General features: G+C 37.1%; 1 protein-coding gene and 1 non-coding gene across 3 annotated transcripts; both read left to right on the top strand.

Annotated features, from left to right (window-relative positions):
- The first annotated feature begins 12,919 nt into the window (after window positions 1–12,919).
- Window positions 12,920–14,687, top strand: LOC126585440 (uncharacterized). Of its 2 annotated transcripts, XR_007610501.1 has the most exons (4): window positions 12,920–13,232; window positions 13,348–13,422; window positions 13,530–14,065; window positions 14,157–14,687. XR_007610501.1 is itself a non-coding variant. In XM_050249885.1 (3 exons), the coding sequence occupies exons 1-3, from the start codon at window positions 13,001–13,003 to the stop codon at window positions 13,535–13,537; spliced, it is 315 nt and encodes a 104-aa protein (XP_050105842.1). In that variant the 5' UTR covers window positions 12,920–13,000; the 3' UTR covers window positions 13,538–14,687. The 2 variants fall into 2 exon arrangements, 1 of the variants encoding a protein (XP_050105842.1); XM_050249885.1 differs by having other exon boundaries at window positions 13,530–14,687.
- Window positions 14,688–16,867: 2,180 nt separating this feature from the next.
- Window positions 16,868–16,972, top strand: LOC126614129 (small nucleolar RNA R71). The gene has a single exon (XR_007620288.1). It is a non-coding gene; the product is annotated as a small nucleolar RNA R71 (small nucleolar RNA).
- Window positions 16,973–17,800: the final 828 nt, after the last annotated feature.

The raw sequence follows: 17,800 nt of genomic DNA, 5'->3' as shown, positions 1-17,800 counted from the left end.
TTCTAGAGTTTTTTTCCCATTCATAAATGCGATATTCACAACAAGTGGTATCAAAGCTTGATTTGGTTGATATCCATTTAGAATGGAGGGTGCGGCCCGCTTTAATTGGGTTACATTGAAATGAAGAATGGAGGACATGCTTTACTGAAGGTGTTAAGAGTAAGCCAGCAAGTATGTCTGATGCTGACTGGACCAAGATGAAGATGTGAAATTCCGTCCCCGAATTTTAGACGGAGGATAGTTTTTTTTTTATAAGTAAAAGGACGAAAACGCCCTTAATGAACTAAACGAACTTTTCGAGGACGTATTTAATTCCTATATGTTTTGTCACTATTATTTACATATTTGGATAAAGCTCAACCTCACAAGTGCGTAGGCAAAAACCGTTCGTGAAACGGAGTTTTAACAAAGGAGAAATTAGCGGTTAAATGCAAGGGTAAAATTATAATTAACCACTAATCTGGAGGCTCCAGATTTGCTATAACAGCAATCTGGGTGCCACGTGTACTACTAAGATGGGAAGAAAAGAAGAGAAAGGAAGGGAGAAACTAGTGAATCAGAAAGGGGGAAATGAGAGAAAGGAGAGAGGAGATAAAGCAGCCAACCCGGATCCTCACACGACCCGGTTCCTGACCAGACCACAAACCTGATTTTTCCTGCACAATTTCGACGAAATTTCGTCAATTTTTCGACGAATTAAGTCGATTTACCACCACCAGTCATCAAATCGTCACTTCCTATCCACTTTCCACCCAACTTCCAACTGGGTTTAAGCCCAGTTTCGCGGAGAACGAACATGTGGGTTCTGTTAGTCTCTCGGCTACGATTCACCGTTTCTGCAATCACCACCGATGGCCACCACCATCGTTCAACTCCCCTTGGACCCAGGAACAAGTCATAAGCATCGGGTGAGGCGTCGAAGTTAAAATGGACAACGATTTGAAGGGCACTAATCCTAGGGTTTCTGGCGGCCTATCACGTATTTCAGGCAATTTCTGATGGAATTGAACTTTGTCGTAGGTATGAAAATTCTTCCTCTTGTTATTTTATGCAATCCTGTGAAATTTGATGATTTTTGAAGTCGGTCGGAAAACTGGGTTTCCGTTCATCGGAAACCGCCGCATGCGGTGGCACGTGGCAAGTGGGCCAACTTTGTCTTTCTAGGCTAAATTCAATATTCTGAATTCAATGTTGGCAGTTGTTTGATGTGATTTCATCGTTTGAGCCTAGTTTCGTAGATTGCCACCCCTGGACCTTTGTAGTAAACGATGAACCGACCGTTAGATCGTCACCAAATTTTAGAATGGATTTGTACGTATTATTTGAGGACCTTGGTAACTTACGGATTGGAAATCCGATGAGTGGATCTTCCTAATTGATTTTCTAGGGTTGATTTTGATCAAAATGTTCTTAAATACTAAAATTAGGATTATTAGATACTAGGTAGGGCTTAGTGGGCCTATACTAGTTAGTGAGTTATTTCAGATAATATATATACCTTGGTTTACGTGTATGGGACGCCTTATTGTGAGATATATATATATATATATATCTATGTATGTATTTATCTTCTTGATAATATGAATGATATGTATGATAACTGTTATGGCAATATGAGCCTAGAATCCTATTAGAAGTATTTTGTAGAATGATATGTATGATAACTATTATGGTAATGTGAGCCTAGAATCCTATTAGAAGTATTTTGTAGAACTTATATGCTTATGTGACATGTAAGTTCGTGGCCATGAGAATTTGATAATGCAGGTGCCTACATTATAGTTATAGGGGTTGAAGTAGGGGTAGGTTGTGTGTTGAACTTACTGCACCATGTAGCAATGGTACATGGATGGTCCTGCTTGGTATATCTGCGATGGGGGACCATATGTATTACTGGGGTGATCATGCTTGGTATATCCACGATGGGTGATTATCGCCTGCACGATTAGACTATGATTATGGTTCTGCTTGGTATATCCACAATGGGGGACCATACGCATTCTAGGAGTGATCATGCTTGATATATCCGCGATAAGTGACACTACCTAGAGCTATAAGATACAGTTCTGTTTGGTATATCCGTGATGGGGGACTGTACATATGTTAGGGGTGATCATTGCCTACGTTATTAGACTATGCCTATGGTTTTGCTTGGTTTATCCGCAATGGGGGATCATATGCATTCTAGGAGTGATCATGCTTGGTATATCCGCGATGGGTGATCACTGCCTAGAGTTAGGATATGGTCCTGCTTGGTATATCCGCTATGGATGACCATACGTATTTTAGGGGTGATCATGCTTGGTATATTTGTGATGGGTGATCACTACATGGATGTGTAGATTATGCCTATGGTTCTGCTTGGTATATCTGCAATGGGGGACCATACGCATTCTAGGGGTTATGAGGATTAGTTGTACTTGGTACATTTCTGTAGGTGCCATATTTTAGTTGGATTCCATTAAGTGGTCTTGAATCCTTGCTCTTGTTCATTTTCATAAGGTTAGTCTAGAATCCTAGATTCGAGTGAATGATAGATATACCCACAATAGACCTTGTGAATATAAATTAGATTTACCATGTTATTACTCATACTACAAGTAGGGAATTATGTAGAGTTCTTTAATTAAATTCGTGAAGTGATGTTATCTCATTGATTGATTAACGTAGTTAAATGTTAATGTCGTGCATCTTTGATTCGTGGAATTGATTAATTGACGTGATTGTGGAATGACGTTGGATATGATTGTTATTATTATGATTAGATTAGTTGATCAATGTCCCTTGAGAATAATATTGTGCTTCGTTGATTCTTTGATATGTTACATGCTATGGTTTGAGGTATCATGTTGAAAACATAGTGATTTATATGATTGATGAAATGGAAATCTTGAATGTCATGTGGGTTGTTATGTAGTCTTGAATCTAGTAATTCATGCGTGTCAAGTTCCAATAGTTGATGGAGGAATGCTATGCCTTTTTGTTAGAACGTACTGTGATAAACGTCGGAGTGCAATGAAAGGTGAACTACAAATGGCTTGATCCCTTCTTAGGGTACGTAGGCAGTCTAACGCAAGGTTAGATGCAACCATGAAATAAAAGAAAATGACTACGTGGTTAAATCATTAATTGTGTTTTGGTCTTGTCTCGGAGGTGAGACATGATAGATAAACATGAATGTGGTGACGTCACGTGTCGATCTTAGATGTATGTCAGGATTAGGGCATGATAGAAGATGAGTGATGTTTTATGGCAAAGAAGTTTATAATTGCCAATTTGATTCCAACAATTGATTCTTTCATTGAGAGTAAACTCTTATTTCGCTCAACCAGATCACTCTACTACAAGCATGTATGCCGAAGAAAGCTCGGTTAACGCTAACGTTAACCCTGTTGGTGGAGACAAACCACCTTCTGATGCATCCATTATTCGAAGAGCGGATAATCCGTTGCTTAATGCCTCTACTCCCGGAGCGAGTAATGAACCATAGGAAATGACAGCCGCACCTATGATCTGGTCAACAGACACATGCCTTTTACGAATCAAATTTAGGAAACCTTGATGAAAATCAACGCCTCTATTGAAAAATCGCAGAAGAACCAAGCGACCACTCAAGCTGAAAGCCACTCTAACTTCGTGGATATTGAGAAACACATGAAGAACCTGAAGAATTTGAGCGGGACGACCCCACAGACATAGATTCCAATTTTTGGTTTTGGGAATATAAGTACCATAAAGTCATTGAAAATAAAAAAACCTTACTCAAACTGTCAAATGCGAAAACCACTATTCTTAATGTGCATGGTGTTGTAACCTTACTCAAACTGGGAACAATGCTTATTTTCAATAAGGTAGGAACTTGCATAAAGAAGTAAGTCTCACTAAAAAAAATTCTAAGGCTATGGCAAAAATCCGAGTAGGGACAAAATCCATAGTCTAAGGAAAAATGAGTGAGAAATGCAAAAGTCAAAAGAAACGTTTACGGGGCGTCATCAGGGATACGATCAACCCAAGGTGGGTGCCTCGTTAAAACATAGTTAGGTAGCAAAAACCCAGTGGGAAAAATGCTCCTAATCGTAGGGAAAAAGAGTACATTAAGATCAAGCAAGTATACTTTAGGATACTCCCCTTGAGTTTGACACAATTCCAAATAGAATAGCAATGTTACAACTCAAAAAGTTTACGCATACCAATTCCTTGAACAAGCTTCTGAAATTTCGCCTTCGGCAGTGATTTGGTGAAGAGATCGGCCAGATTGTCTTGTGAACGGATTTGCATGACTTCAATATTCTGATGCTTTTGTTATTGATGTGAGAAGAAGAACTTTAGCGTAATGTGCTTGGTGTTGTCTCCTTTGATGTAACCCTTCTTAAGCTGTTCGATGCATGCTGCGTTGTCTTTAAAAATCATTGTCGGGGCGTCTATGACGGGGTAGAGATCGCATGCGCTTCGAATATGGCCCACAACTGCTCTCAACCAAAAGCATTCCCTAGTTGCTTCATGTAAGGCGAGAATTTCAGCATGGTTAAATGAAGTGGCAACTAAGGTCTGTTTAGTTGACCTCCAAGAGATTGCGGTGCCTCCAACGGTAAATACATAACCCGTTTGAGAACGCACCTTGTGCGGATCAGATAAGTATCATGTGTTCGCATAACCAACAAGGTGAGAATCAACTCGAGAAGCAAATGGTGCGGCATCACTTGAGGATCTATAAGAATAGAACAAGCCCAAATCCAGAGTATACTTAAGGTAACAGAAGATGTCTTTCATGCCAGTCCAGTGTCTGTGTGTTGGTGCATTACTGTATCTGACCAAAAGATTAACGGCGAAAGAAATGTCGGGTCTAGTGCATTGAGCTAAGTAAAATAAAGCGCCTATCGCACTTAGATAAGGAGCTTTAGGCTCCAAAATCTCTTCATTATCCTCCTTCGGATAGAAGGTATTTCGTTTTGCATCTAGTGATCGAACGACCATAGGAGCACTCGAAGGTTTCGCTTTATCCTCGTTAAAGTGGCACAACACCTTTGGGTGTAGTTCGTTTGATGTACTAGGATTCCATCCTAATGGTGCTCTATCTCGAGACTGGGACAGTATCAAGTCTTTGAAGGAAATATTTGTGAAAACAAGTTCATTTGAGCAACATCTACAACATGCAATTAACAATTAAAGGCGGAATCATGCTTGTATACACTCAAAACAAAACTTTACCCATGAAATTCAAAGCCTAGTAGTTATGGTGAACCAAGACTCAACCAAAGATCTTAGAGAAAGAGTTAAGATTTCTTTATACCTTTGAAGCACCTCTTTGCTTAGCAAAGGTTAATCACCCATGTAAGGGCCTTCTTTCCTTTATCACCTTGCTCATTGGCTCCATGGATGTGGATGGAGGAACTTTGCTTCTTGGCTCCATGCCTTCTTGGATATGGATGGAAGAATTGGTTTCTCCAAAAGTCCCCAAAGTTGGAGACCTCTAAGTTCCGACACCAAAGATAGTTGAGGAAGAAGATGAGTGACCATGGAAGAGTTAGATGCTAGTAAACTCTCCCATGGTGACTGTTCTAGAGAAAAGAGAGAGAGAGTTGTTCTCACTTTTCATCCTTGAAAAAACCCTAATGAGGATAGAGCAAAGATACCCCTTCTATGATTTCAACTTTTGTGTGCATATTGGACCAAAAGGCCCTTCCTCTCTCTATGGCCGGTTTTCCCAAGCCTTTGGGCTTCTTGAATTTTGGTTGTTAAGTTGTCATGCAACTTAAGCTAATAGGCTTGACGATTCAAAGCCCATTGGGCTTTAAGGCCCAACACTAACTCAAGGTTTAAAATGAACTTATTCGTTTGGTAAATTAACATATTAATTAATCTTTGTCATAAACAATTAAACCATTTAATTGTACTTACTAATCTCCGTCAAATCCTTCAAACATTACCTTACATGGTGTGCAATCCATTAGGTTCCTTTTAGCGAGGTAGTGGGTGATTAGAACTCTTCAAATCGATTGTGAATTGAAACTTCCTTTCAATTCTCCCTTTAGTGATTATACACCTTCAGGGCTTCCACAAACCATGAGTGACACCTAGCAGTATGTCATGGTTATCCAACCTAATCAGAAGAGGTTGGAGAACCTATTCAGTTTGGGATTACAATGCAATACGGTATTTCTCTAATACAATACTCTTGACCACATTGTTTGGTTTGATAGTTTATTCATGTCTATTATCCAATGTGATTCTCTTACTTGTATGATTACCTTGAATGTGATTTGAAATGAATTCCTAAATCTCATTCATACTCTGGCCAAAGATTCTTAATCATATCATAGAGTATTCTCCCTTAAATGATTTGAAGGTTAGAGATCCCTTGTTGTGCATTCACCTGCCTCCATAACTAAGTGGCTTAACCCCTACTATGTTGTGGACACCCTCTTACGGAGTGACTTTGATATAGTCAAATATCAAGGACCTAACCATAAGACAACTATGATGCCTCAGGTTAAAAGACTACTTTGCATTACCCCAACCATGAGTTCTTATGTGACATGAGTATAAGAACTCCTTGTTGATTGCGTTCAGTGGACTCATTCTATATTGAACACCTACATACTTGTCTTGGTGTCAGTCACACCAATGACTCGAGACCAGTCACTCTCCATAAGAGAAGACATAGCATGTACTGATCTTAATGGACTGTCAATGCCCAATTGGCAATCCTATGATCATGAACGTTTAGGATATGTATATGAAAGAGAATGGTCTCACGAATCTAACTTCTTTAGATCACATTCTCCTAATTACATATTCCTTGGACTTATCATTTAAGCATATAACATTTATATGAGACGACTTTAAACAATAATCTTTGCCCTTTATATTAAACTAGATTAGTTTAACATGTGAAATGTACGTAAAGTATCATCATATGATTGGTTTTAGGTCACATTTCCAACAATCTCCCACTTGCACTAGAGCCAATCAACTTGGTCATCAGTGATGACACCTTTTCTGAATTCATTTCAAAAATGGCTGAGTAGTAGGCTTAGACAATGGATATCTATATGTTATCCATAGAAGTAACCTTGAGAATAACGATGTCACCATTATACATGATTCTCAATCATGTGGTTCAGTCTCTCATTTGAGTTCGGATCTTAATGGGACCTTGATTCCTTGGCTTGAGCTATCGCCCCATTAGTGTCGTAGTGTTGGCACACTAGAGATACTTTCTAGTTGGAACCGAATCGAAAGTTCATAAATGAACTTTCCCATCTAAACATCAATGTTGTAAGCTTCTATATGGCGATATATTTTGCATGCACGATGAAACACATTAAAGTCATTACTTTTAACGTTTCCACCCAAATATCTCTTTAGTCATAATAAAGAGATATCTAATTATCTCTTCATTCATAATGAAGAGACATCCAATGATGGATACAATATTAGATTCATAATCTAATACATTTACGCTTCCATTGCATTACTTTAATTCTTCCTCATTCTTGAGGAATCTATCCTTTAGTATTTCTTAAATACTTAAGGACTCACTTGATAGTTGCCATGGTTCTAATCATGGGCTTGCATTGATATCATCTTGTACTGATCTTGGTACAACTCATATCAACATTTTTCATACTATATGAAATACATAAATCACCTTTCTGCGTATGCATAGAGGATTCTATTTACGCGTTATTTCTTTGGGAGTCAAAGGGTACGTTCCCTTTGAGAATAGCAACTTCCTAGTCTCACTAGAATTGTCTTCTGATTAAAGTTTATCATCATATGAGAAACTTCCTAGCATCATTTGTCTATCATTAAGGATAGATATAATCCAATTATATCCTGAAATCTATCATTATAGATTTCCATTCAATGCATATAGACTATGTCTCCCATATACATTCTATCGTTATAGAATGTTTAAAGTCATAACTTTAACGAAGAAGAATTCCTTTCATTTCCAAAATTAATATATCATATATATGTTCAAATTTAGGAATATGATTAACTCCCACTAATCTTTTGTAAACCTAGTAAACAAAAGATTCATTTACATCTTAATGAGAAATCAAACTATTTGATCTTTCTCTCATAAAACACTTATAGCTCCCACTAGCTTGCTAAGATTCATGATGGATGGATCTCTACAACTTACATGTCTTGTGATTTTAGACATATATTATCAAGACTATCTTGATATTGGTTTCGGAAACCCATATTATGTCCAAACGTTGAATAACCGTTTAGTTGTAGCTGGCAATCTTCGAATTAACAGAAACCTAGACTACATCAAAGATGGTTTCTTCCAAGTGAACCAATCTCGTTGATTGTAGTCACCTTAAGCTACCAATTAGCTATGAAGGTTTTATTATTTCGTGTCAAATGGTACTATACCATTTCCTTGAATATATGTCGTAAATACACTCAATGTAGTCATAAGGATTTTGATTCTTATTTCTTTCAAATTAAGAGGTGTAACTCTATGACATAGTCATAAAATTCAAACCATTCAACTGAGATGGTTTATGAATCCTTCTCGACTACTTTGGAGCTGGTGCTGTAGGAACTAGGTTGTTATATTTGTTGATTATCATCTTGTCTCTCAAATAATCCATTCTTTGAGTTCTATCTCTCATTCATTTGCTCCATCTTAGGCAAATCCTATTGTAGGATCATAATGAACTACCCAACAAATAACATTTGTTAGTTGGTTTATAGAAGTGATATCCAAAGGTTAATTTAAGGATATCCCACAAGATTGTTCTCAAACAAATATTGCTCATTAGCACACAACCCCAAATCTTAACATGCTTAAGACTTGTCTTTCTTTCCAACTACATCCTATGGAGTCATGAAAATTTTGGAAGATTTTCTAATTGACAATCATATTGTCTTAGAAGAATATATCCTATATATGGGTATTTGATGCTACTTTCCTTGATATCTTTCAAGGAAACTCTTCTAAAGCGTTAATTTTCCTTGGATCAAATCTAAGGAGGTAAATACTTTAGACGTCTTACTCATCAACTTACATTCTTGAATTCTTTGAAACCTTTTACAAAGTATTCGGACTTGTGTTTATTCAAAATAAATGATAGTCCAACCGAGAACAATCTTTGGTGAGTGTCATACAACATGAGTAGTATTATGTTGTGGATAAGTGCCACTAACATCTAAGTGAATTAACCTCAACAACTTTGTGACTCTTTCTTCTTTCCAAAAGAATAAAGATTCGAACATTTCGCCTCTATACAAGTTTAACAAAAAGGCATTGGATCCAGATCTAACGATCCAAAGCATCCATCTATGACCAACTTATAATTTATGTTTTAAAGGTGTCACAACTCAGTAGGGTTAGTCACTACCTTGTAAACTTTTGAGTTTTAAGCATCGTTATATTCTAAACAGTTAACACTACCATATCATCTCTACTATAAAGACAATTAATCATATTACAATAATTCAATCATTCATTAATAAAAACAATGTTTTGTCAAACAAAACATTCATCCATCTCTTATAGTGACGGAATTAAGTTCCTTATTCTAATTGGAACGTGATAGGATTTTTACTACTCATGTGAACGGGTTTAAATCTCCTATTTTACTTGCAAGAATCACAAGGTTATTGTAGTATAAACGGATTTCGCAAGGTCGTCTCCACAGGGATTATTAAATAATTCGAACTAATCAGATTCCATTTAATTATTGTAAAGTAGAAATTGAAGTGATTGATTTTATAACCTAAATAAAATAAAAACGAAATTAATGAATTAAAATAAACAACCTGCAATATTAGGACTAGAGAGAAGAAAACAGTTCTGAGAAAATCAAATTAAGAAAGCACTAGGGTTCCACCATCACCTAGCAATCCTATGAATTTTTACCCCTTATAATCTATACATGCTACTTTGAAGGTTAGATTTTCCTAATTCATATTCTACTTGGAACCTCCAACATATAACGTATATCTAACATGCAACCCGTTCGGACGTTCGGATCAAATCTGAACATGAAAGACTCATTATGCTTTATGAAAATCCTTTGAAAAACCATGCAATCCTTAAGACGTGATATTCATCCTAAGTGAAATTACAATTATTAATCACAAGAAGCCAACGTCAATTTCAGGGAACCTTCCGACCAAAATTGCATCAAATTACTTTTCTAAAAATCCTAATGGTGATCAGGCATTAAAACAATTAGATAGTTTTTATCCCGGTGATTAACAATTCAAAGTATGCATGCAATCAATCATAAGAAATTAAATAAAAATCACATATTCAGCTAAGGCTCAAGGCTTCACCCTAGCCAAACAAATTAGTTCCGCATATTCATAATTGAAATCATAGAAAATATATTCAAGAAAAGGATTGAAAACACCTTCAAGTAGAAAATCTTCAAAACCCTAGCACTTCTCTCTGTCTCCAAAGTTGCATAAAAGAAAGCGTACCATAAAACTGTAGACGGCTAAGCAATATATTTGCCAAGCCACCACCAAAACCCTAGAAAACATAACCCTAAATTAAATGATAAAATTCGTCTAAAATCTGAACAGCCACGTTTTGATCCATAAGCTGCTCCAAAACTGGCCCAATATAGCTGGATTTAATGTTTGGAATATTCTGAACACTTTTCCAGAAGGCCACGAGCCCATCCGATGTCATTTTGGGCTCCAAAAACGCAATTTAAGCCAAAAAACGTCACTTTCCAGTACTGCGCACTGCTTCTTTATTTCATCGTCAGAAAATAACCGCTTGGTGGAAAAATCCCAATTTTTTATATGATCAAGCTCAGTGACTCACAAACGTCCTCCAACTGGAATTACTCCAAAATTCGTCCATTTGGTCCTGTTTTTCTCTAGAGGAAGTCGAAAGTCCTATATTGAAAATACAATTCAAAGTATCAAAATTCTTCCAATATATTAACCAAAATATACTAAGATTAGAGTAAAATATATAATATAAAATATACTCATCAAATACCCCCAAACTTAGCTTTTTGCTTGTCCTCAAGCAAAACAAGACTCAAACAAAAATAAAAACTTAACAAACTAACTAGCTAAAATTAACTGACAAAAATTTTCACCTTCAAAGTTGCAATCCATAGCAAATTTTAAAAACTAGAATATCTTTTCAAAAGTTCCAACCAATCCCACCATAGAGTCTAAACCATTTAGAATCAATTAGAAAAGAATTCACAAACTTCCTTTGGTGTAAAGTGAATCAACATAGTTAAAGAGACTCGACTAAAACCCTTACCTCTCGTCCTTCTTTATTTCACACGTACTAACTTTAAATATAACTATTTTTCTTTCATTTTTTTTTCAATTTTTTTTCTTTTTCTTCTTTTTTTTCTCATGTATAACATTTTTTTTTCTTTTCAGTAACAGTAGTGGTCGTGCAATGTCGGTTTACTTAAGCTTTCGATCCAACCCATGTAGCGAGCTTTAGGTCAATGACTTCCAAATCACTAGGGCTTTAGGGCACTAGGTGTAGAACACCCATAAGGACTTATTAACCCGAGCTGAAAAGGCTACGAAACCAACTAACCACCTTGCCTCATGCCAAAACTCTACCGTTTGACGCGAGAATCACTGCTGATTAGGCAAGACTGGCCCGGTTACTAGGCAAAACCTCGGGTGAGACAATTATTACTTTTTTCACAATAATAACTGACTTTACTTAAAACAAAAATTAAAAATAAACTTAGACTAAAAGTAAATGTTTCAATCTCACTCCCCACAAACCATGTTGGTGTGATGTGCAAAGTTCAAAGTATAATTCATGAATTAGTGTCTAAGCAACGATAAATAGCAAAGACTCTAATGTGGGATTAACCTTCACCATGTCCATTTGTTCTAACGTTTAAAATAATCTATGGATATTAACTTAGCAAGAATGAAAATTTTTAAACTGACACAATAATAAAAACTAAAATTTACTTTCCCACCCCCAAACTTATTTCACATTTTGTCCTCAAGGTGTGGAAACTAAAATAAAAGAAACTAAATGAACTAAAGAATAAAACACAAAAACTCTAGTGGACACTTTAAAAAAAAATGACAACACTATAAGATAAAATAAAAAAATAATAAAAAATAAAATAAAATAAAATAAAATAAAATAACAAACAAAACAAAAATCAAAGAAAGAAGAACATCTGCATGTATGTCAGCCCACTCGCAAAGGAACATTGGATTCCTTTCTTGGAAAGGCATGCAATTGGCATGCAAGTGGAAGGTGACGTGCAGCTGGCGTCTATAAGATTAAAGAAACTATGAGATAACTCTTCTTGGAAAGGCATGCAATTGGCATGCCGTGTCAAAGTGGCGTGCAGCTGGCGTCAGGTTGATGTCTCTGTCAATCATCAAACACAGAGCCCAAACGGCTCTCTGTCTTTTCATTTTCAAAACCCCACCTGTCTGACAAATCACGGGAACCCGGGCAGCTTGGCGTCTATAGGATTATATAAAAGAAACTATGAGATAGTTAAATGGAATGCATCTGGCATTCAAATTTGAATATGACTTGTGCAATGTCTCATGTTAGAAAAAGAAAAGTCCCTATCAGTCCTCGGTTTTTTTTTTTTTTAATTTTGTTTTTATTTTATACCACAGAGCCAACGGCTCTCTACCAATGCAAAACCATCCTTCTCGGGTAGCACCTGAAGCTGAAGATAGGCACACGTGTCGCGCATTCGTTTCACCACGCCTTAGGATTCCAAATAAAAGGTTTAGATAAACCCATTTGTCCATCTAGCTCTCTCTAGAAAGTCTGAAAATGCTTTTACTGTCTCCATTTCACAGCAACTCCTTCTTCCTCCCATTTATTGTTTTTCTCATTTCTTTCAGATCCATGTCTCTGTAAAACGAAAAATACCTCTTTCCCCCACATTTTTTTCCTCCTTTCCACAACTGCTTCTTCATCCCTGCTAAACGTGGCATCCGTGTTGCAACTAACAGCCCAGCTATCTACACACCTTCGTGTTTCTCGAACACAACCATGGTGACAGGAGTGGAAAAACTGATAGGCAGGAAGGTAAATCCCTGCTCAAATCTTGTGGATTTCCTGTTCAGATTTATGTGTTTTAGAGAACTGGAACAAAAACTAACACATGCATGTGGTTTTATCGGTGTGAGGACCCCTAATGATTGCAAATCCGAGCCGATCGACACCCCTCGCTGGTCTCTGCTGAAACCCAAAACCCTTCAGCCGCTGCCATGGAAATGGGAAGGTAGGATCTGTGCATCTATTTAACTTTACTCAAGCAGCTCAATACGGTTGTTTTCATGTCTCAGATACTCCGTACTGCATGTGTATACTTATGTGTATTTCGTTTGTGGGCACAGGTCCTCGATCTGTAAGCTTAACCATGCCAAGAAAAATGCAAACCAGCTACAATGCAGAACTGGTTCCTGCAAAAGGTAAAAATCTTGTCATCCGTAGGTTAATGAACCCCATGATGTAAAAAAATAGCTTCATCACCTCTGCATATAATTATAATGGTGTGGTATTTGTGCACAACACTCAGATCCGTGACAGACCCGAGAAAGAACTCTCAAACTGAAAATCCACTGGACATAAAGCATGGCTCATCATGAAAGTCTTGATCTATCGATTATGAAGGTATAAACTCATCCCTGCTCTTGTTTAAATGTCAGTATTAAATTCATCAAACATTGTTCAAAAAATGTTAGCAAAAACCCTATCATGTATATTCTTGTTTTACCATGGATTAGACTAATAACATACGAACAAAAATTAATATTACGAAGGTGAACTTAAAGGAATGAGAAATAAAAACAATTCATATGACCAAGAAAAAGGAAAAACATAAAAGGGGGAGGACTCCAGATTTGAGGAACAACTAAACAAAAAGGATACTTCCTGCAGACCTAGAATGATTTTCACAATTTTGTGTGTGTTAAGTGATATAGAACCTGGATCATGAAAATCAAAGTGTCATTAGTCTTTCTGTTGTGAACTGTGCAAGACGACAATCTGATCCCGGAACAAAGGAAGAAAACAGGACAGCTCGGACATCACAGATCCGCCTCCCAGACGAAGGTAAAACTAGTCCGGGGTTGGGATGTGTCTTGATATGTAAACATGATATTTATGTCCCAGCATGGTTTCATTGTGTTGCTCTGTGCTGCAGGGAATGCGGATTCATGATCGAGCCCATGGGAAGAAATATGGATGGACAAACATCAGCTTCAATAAACTAACGGCACAAGCTTCCAAGAGCCCAGATCGGTGCATCTGGGAGGTAAAATTTCATATCCTTGCAAGTTGAATTGTTGTAGATCTGGTAATAAAAGATGTACTCAGTTTTGTGGTGTATGGATCTGTGATTTAACTGTGGTTCTCCTCCATGCATCGCAAAACTGAGCTGCAGAAAATTAACTGCTGAAAATTATGTCTCTGTGCTGGATCTGCAACAATCTCCCCCAAACTTGCATCCGTGAATGACTTTTTATGTTGACTGCTTTAAATTTCCAGCATAGTGTAGATGTGGTTGATGTGAACGTTAGACTTGCTGCTGGGTGCAGGATTCCAGCATAGGACGCGCTTTATTTTCCACGTTCTCAACCTGCAATTAACCAATATGCGTTTTAAAAAAAATAAATTAAAATAAAATCAAATAAACTGGGTAAATAAAATCAACTTGCAATCTTCCATTTTTGAATTTTTCGTTTTTTTTTTCCTTTTATATATATATATATATTTTTTATGTATGCTTTTATATATATATATATATATATTAAAGAGAAAATCAAACGAAAATTAAAATTAGGAAAGAGTTTAGAAAAATTGGGTTGCCTCCCAATAAGCGCTTTATTTTAAGTCTGTAGCTAGACGTTGCGGAAGTCCAGTGGCTAGATCACTGGTGACTTCAGAGTTGATGACTCGCCTACACCAAATTTCTCTATGCATGGTTTTAGTTGATGTTTGGTAACCTTGAATGACAAATCTGTGCCCTCAGCCTTGATGTCCACATTACCATTCTGAAAAACTTTAGTAACTAGAAAAGGACCTTTCCATCGAGACTTTTGTTTCCCTGGAGATGATTTGAAATAAGAACTTAACAACCACACTTTTTTACTAGGCTGTATTCTTGCACAAATTGGACTGCTTCGTAATTTTTTATTGCCCTTGACATTCAAGTGTTTTTGGTCAACCTGGTGGCAAATCATATTTTGAGTCTTTATAGGCAGCTTGCTAGTAGATGATGTGGTCACAAAATTGGCATGTGGTAAACCATTTAATACATCAACACGCATGCATTCTTGCTTGTCACCTGAATGTATGCTTGCTTCAAACAACTTGAAAACCATAGTTTGATCTTCAACCCGAAATGTGAGTGTTCTAGCTTCAACGTCAATAAGAGTCCGGGCTGTTGCTAGAAATGGGCGGCCCAAAATAATGGGCGTTGTCAAATCCTCATCCATGTCCAACACCATAAAATCAGCCGGTAAATATAAATTGTCAACTTTCACAATAACATCTTCAATGACTCCTCTAGGGTAGGTAAATTAACAGTCAGCCAATTGAATAATACTGGAGGTTGGTTTCAGCTCACCTTCACCTAAACGTTTGAAAACAGAATAAGGCATTAAGTTTACACTAGCACCTAAATCAATTAAAGCACTACTAAAATCACAATTTCCAATGGTGCAAGAGATAGTAAAACTCCTTGGATCTTTTTTCTTTGGAGGCAATTTATGCAATAAGACCGCACTGCATTGTTCTGTTAGAATCACTTTTTCGGAATCCACAAGCTTCTTTTTCTTTGTACAAACGTCCTTGAAAAACTTGGAATAAGATGGATTGTTCTTGATTGCATCAATTAATGGAAGATTAATTTGAACTTCAGCCAAAGTTTTCATAAAATCTTTCAACTGTTGATCTTTAGCTTTAGGCATCAACCTTTCTGGATAAGGCATAGGAGGCTCATAAACACGTTCTGCAGTTTTTGTGGTAGTTTCTGCAGTATTTTTGGATTTGTCTTGGGACTGCCCAGAATCTGCAGAAATTTCAGAATCTGCAAAATTTGCAAATTTAGTTTGAGGCAGTTCTGCTGCCTGCGAATTTCCAACAGAATTTTCATGTCTGCTGTTGTAACTTTTGCCAGACCGTATAGTCCGTATAGCATTGCATTCTTCTCGTCCTCCTGGATTAGGTACTGTTTGACTAGGAAATGTACCCGGTGCCCTTTCTGAAACCTGTAAAGCAATCTGCCCAATTTGTTTTTCCATATTTTTCATTGATGCATGCAGATTTTGGATTGCTTGAATGGTAGTATTTGCTAATTTTTCAATTGCAACCTCCCAAGCAGCCTTTGGTGCAGCAGGTTGCTGTAACTGCTGTTGAAATTGAGGCCTAGTGTGTTGTTCTTTGTCCCACCTTAGATTAGGATGATCACTCCAATCGGGGACACTGGAAATTGTTAAATGTATTAACCTGCTCTGCTGTAAAATCTGGAGAAACATCTCTATGTGGGCAGCTCATAAAATCGTGAGTTATCATGTTGCAAATGCTGCAGGCAGCTTGTAATGGCTGCTGTATAGCAACCTGAAAATCTGGCATTCTGTGTAATAACATGTCAAATTTTGCGTCAAGCCTTTTCTCCATTTTTTCAATTTGTGCTGTAACATATGGAGAGCTGTTAGACATCTCAAAAACAGACCTAGATTGTGGCTACTTAACTGCCCACTGTTGTGTATCCGCTGCCATTTTTTCAAATAACAAACAAGCCTCTTGTGCATTTTTGTCTTTGTACGAACATCTGCATGAAGCGTTCACAAGAGTGTTTGTAGTCATATTCAACCCTCTGAAAAATATATGTATTTGATCAGTAGTGTTAATACCCGAATGCCGACATTTTCTAATCAACTATTTGAACCGCTCCCACGCCTCAAGAAACTCCTCATTCGGTTTTTGGGCAAAAGATAAAATCTGAGTTCTCATGTCAAGGGTCTTAGAAGCCGGATAATACTTATTTAAAAAAATTTCGCTAAGTTGGGTCCAAGTGCTAATGCTTCCAGATGGGAGTGTGAGGAGTCATCTCCTTGCTTGATCTTTTAGTGTGTATGGAAATAACCGCAGCTTACTAGATTCGGTTGAAAATCCTCTTACCAAAATGTTTTTGCACCCCATTAAAAATTCTGCAATGTGCCGGTTAGGATCATCAGATGATAACCCGTAGGTAGAATATATTTAACATGTGCTGTTTTATTTCAAATGCAGTCCCTTCCTCCACTGCCGGATATGTAATTCAACTTGGTATATTTGTGGCATGGGCTGTCAGTGAATCACCTAGAGGCAGACCCGCCTCTGGAATTACAAATGCCATTTTTTCTTTGTTGTGCAGGTCCCCAGAAAAGTCTGATTGCAGAAATGTCTCCTGTAGAGGACGAACCTTCTGCAAAGTTTGCTCCCTGCGTTTCCTCCTTAAATTATGCTCAAGTTCTGGATCAAATGGAATCAATTTCTGCACTGTTGAACGGGTGCTGATCATGCACAAATTTCTGAAATTTGCACTGTTGTACTGTTGTAATCTGTAAAAATAAAATAAAAACGTTAATTAAAGTTTTTTTTTTATATATATGTATGAACAACAATAACTAATTGAATATCTGATTCGTAGGAATTATGTTAAATAATCCCCGGCAACGGCGCCATTTTCTTGATAGTATTTTTACTAATGTGAACGGGCTTAAATCTCCTATTTTACTTGCAAGAATCACAAGGTTATTGTAGTATAAACGGATTTCGCAAGGTCGTCTCCACATGGATAAT

The sequence above is a fragment of the Malus sylvestris genome, chromosome 2, assembly GCF_916048215.2.
Source record: "Malus sylvestris chromosome 2, drMalSylv7.2, whole genome shotgun sequence".
In the NCBI taxonomy this organism is placed as follows: domain Eukaryota; kingdom Viridiplantae; phylum Streptophyta; class Magnoliopsida; order Rosales; family Rosaceae; genus Malus; species Malus sylvestris.
Note: the sequence above shows the minus strand (reverse complement) of the source record. Positions and strands in the feature narration are given on the sequence as shown.

Coding starts and splice junctions, on each gene's coding strand:
- LOC126585440 (XM_050249885.1), top strand. CDS start 13,001: ATGGTGACAGGAGTGGAAAAACTGATAGGCAGGAAGGTAAATCCCTGC. Junction 13,233..13,347: donor GCTGCCATGGAAATGGGAAG/GTAGGATCTGTG, acceptor TTGTGGGCACAG/GTCCTCGATCTGTAAGCTTA.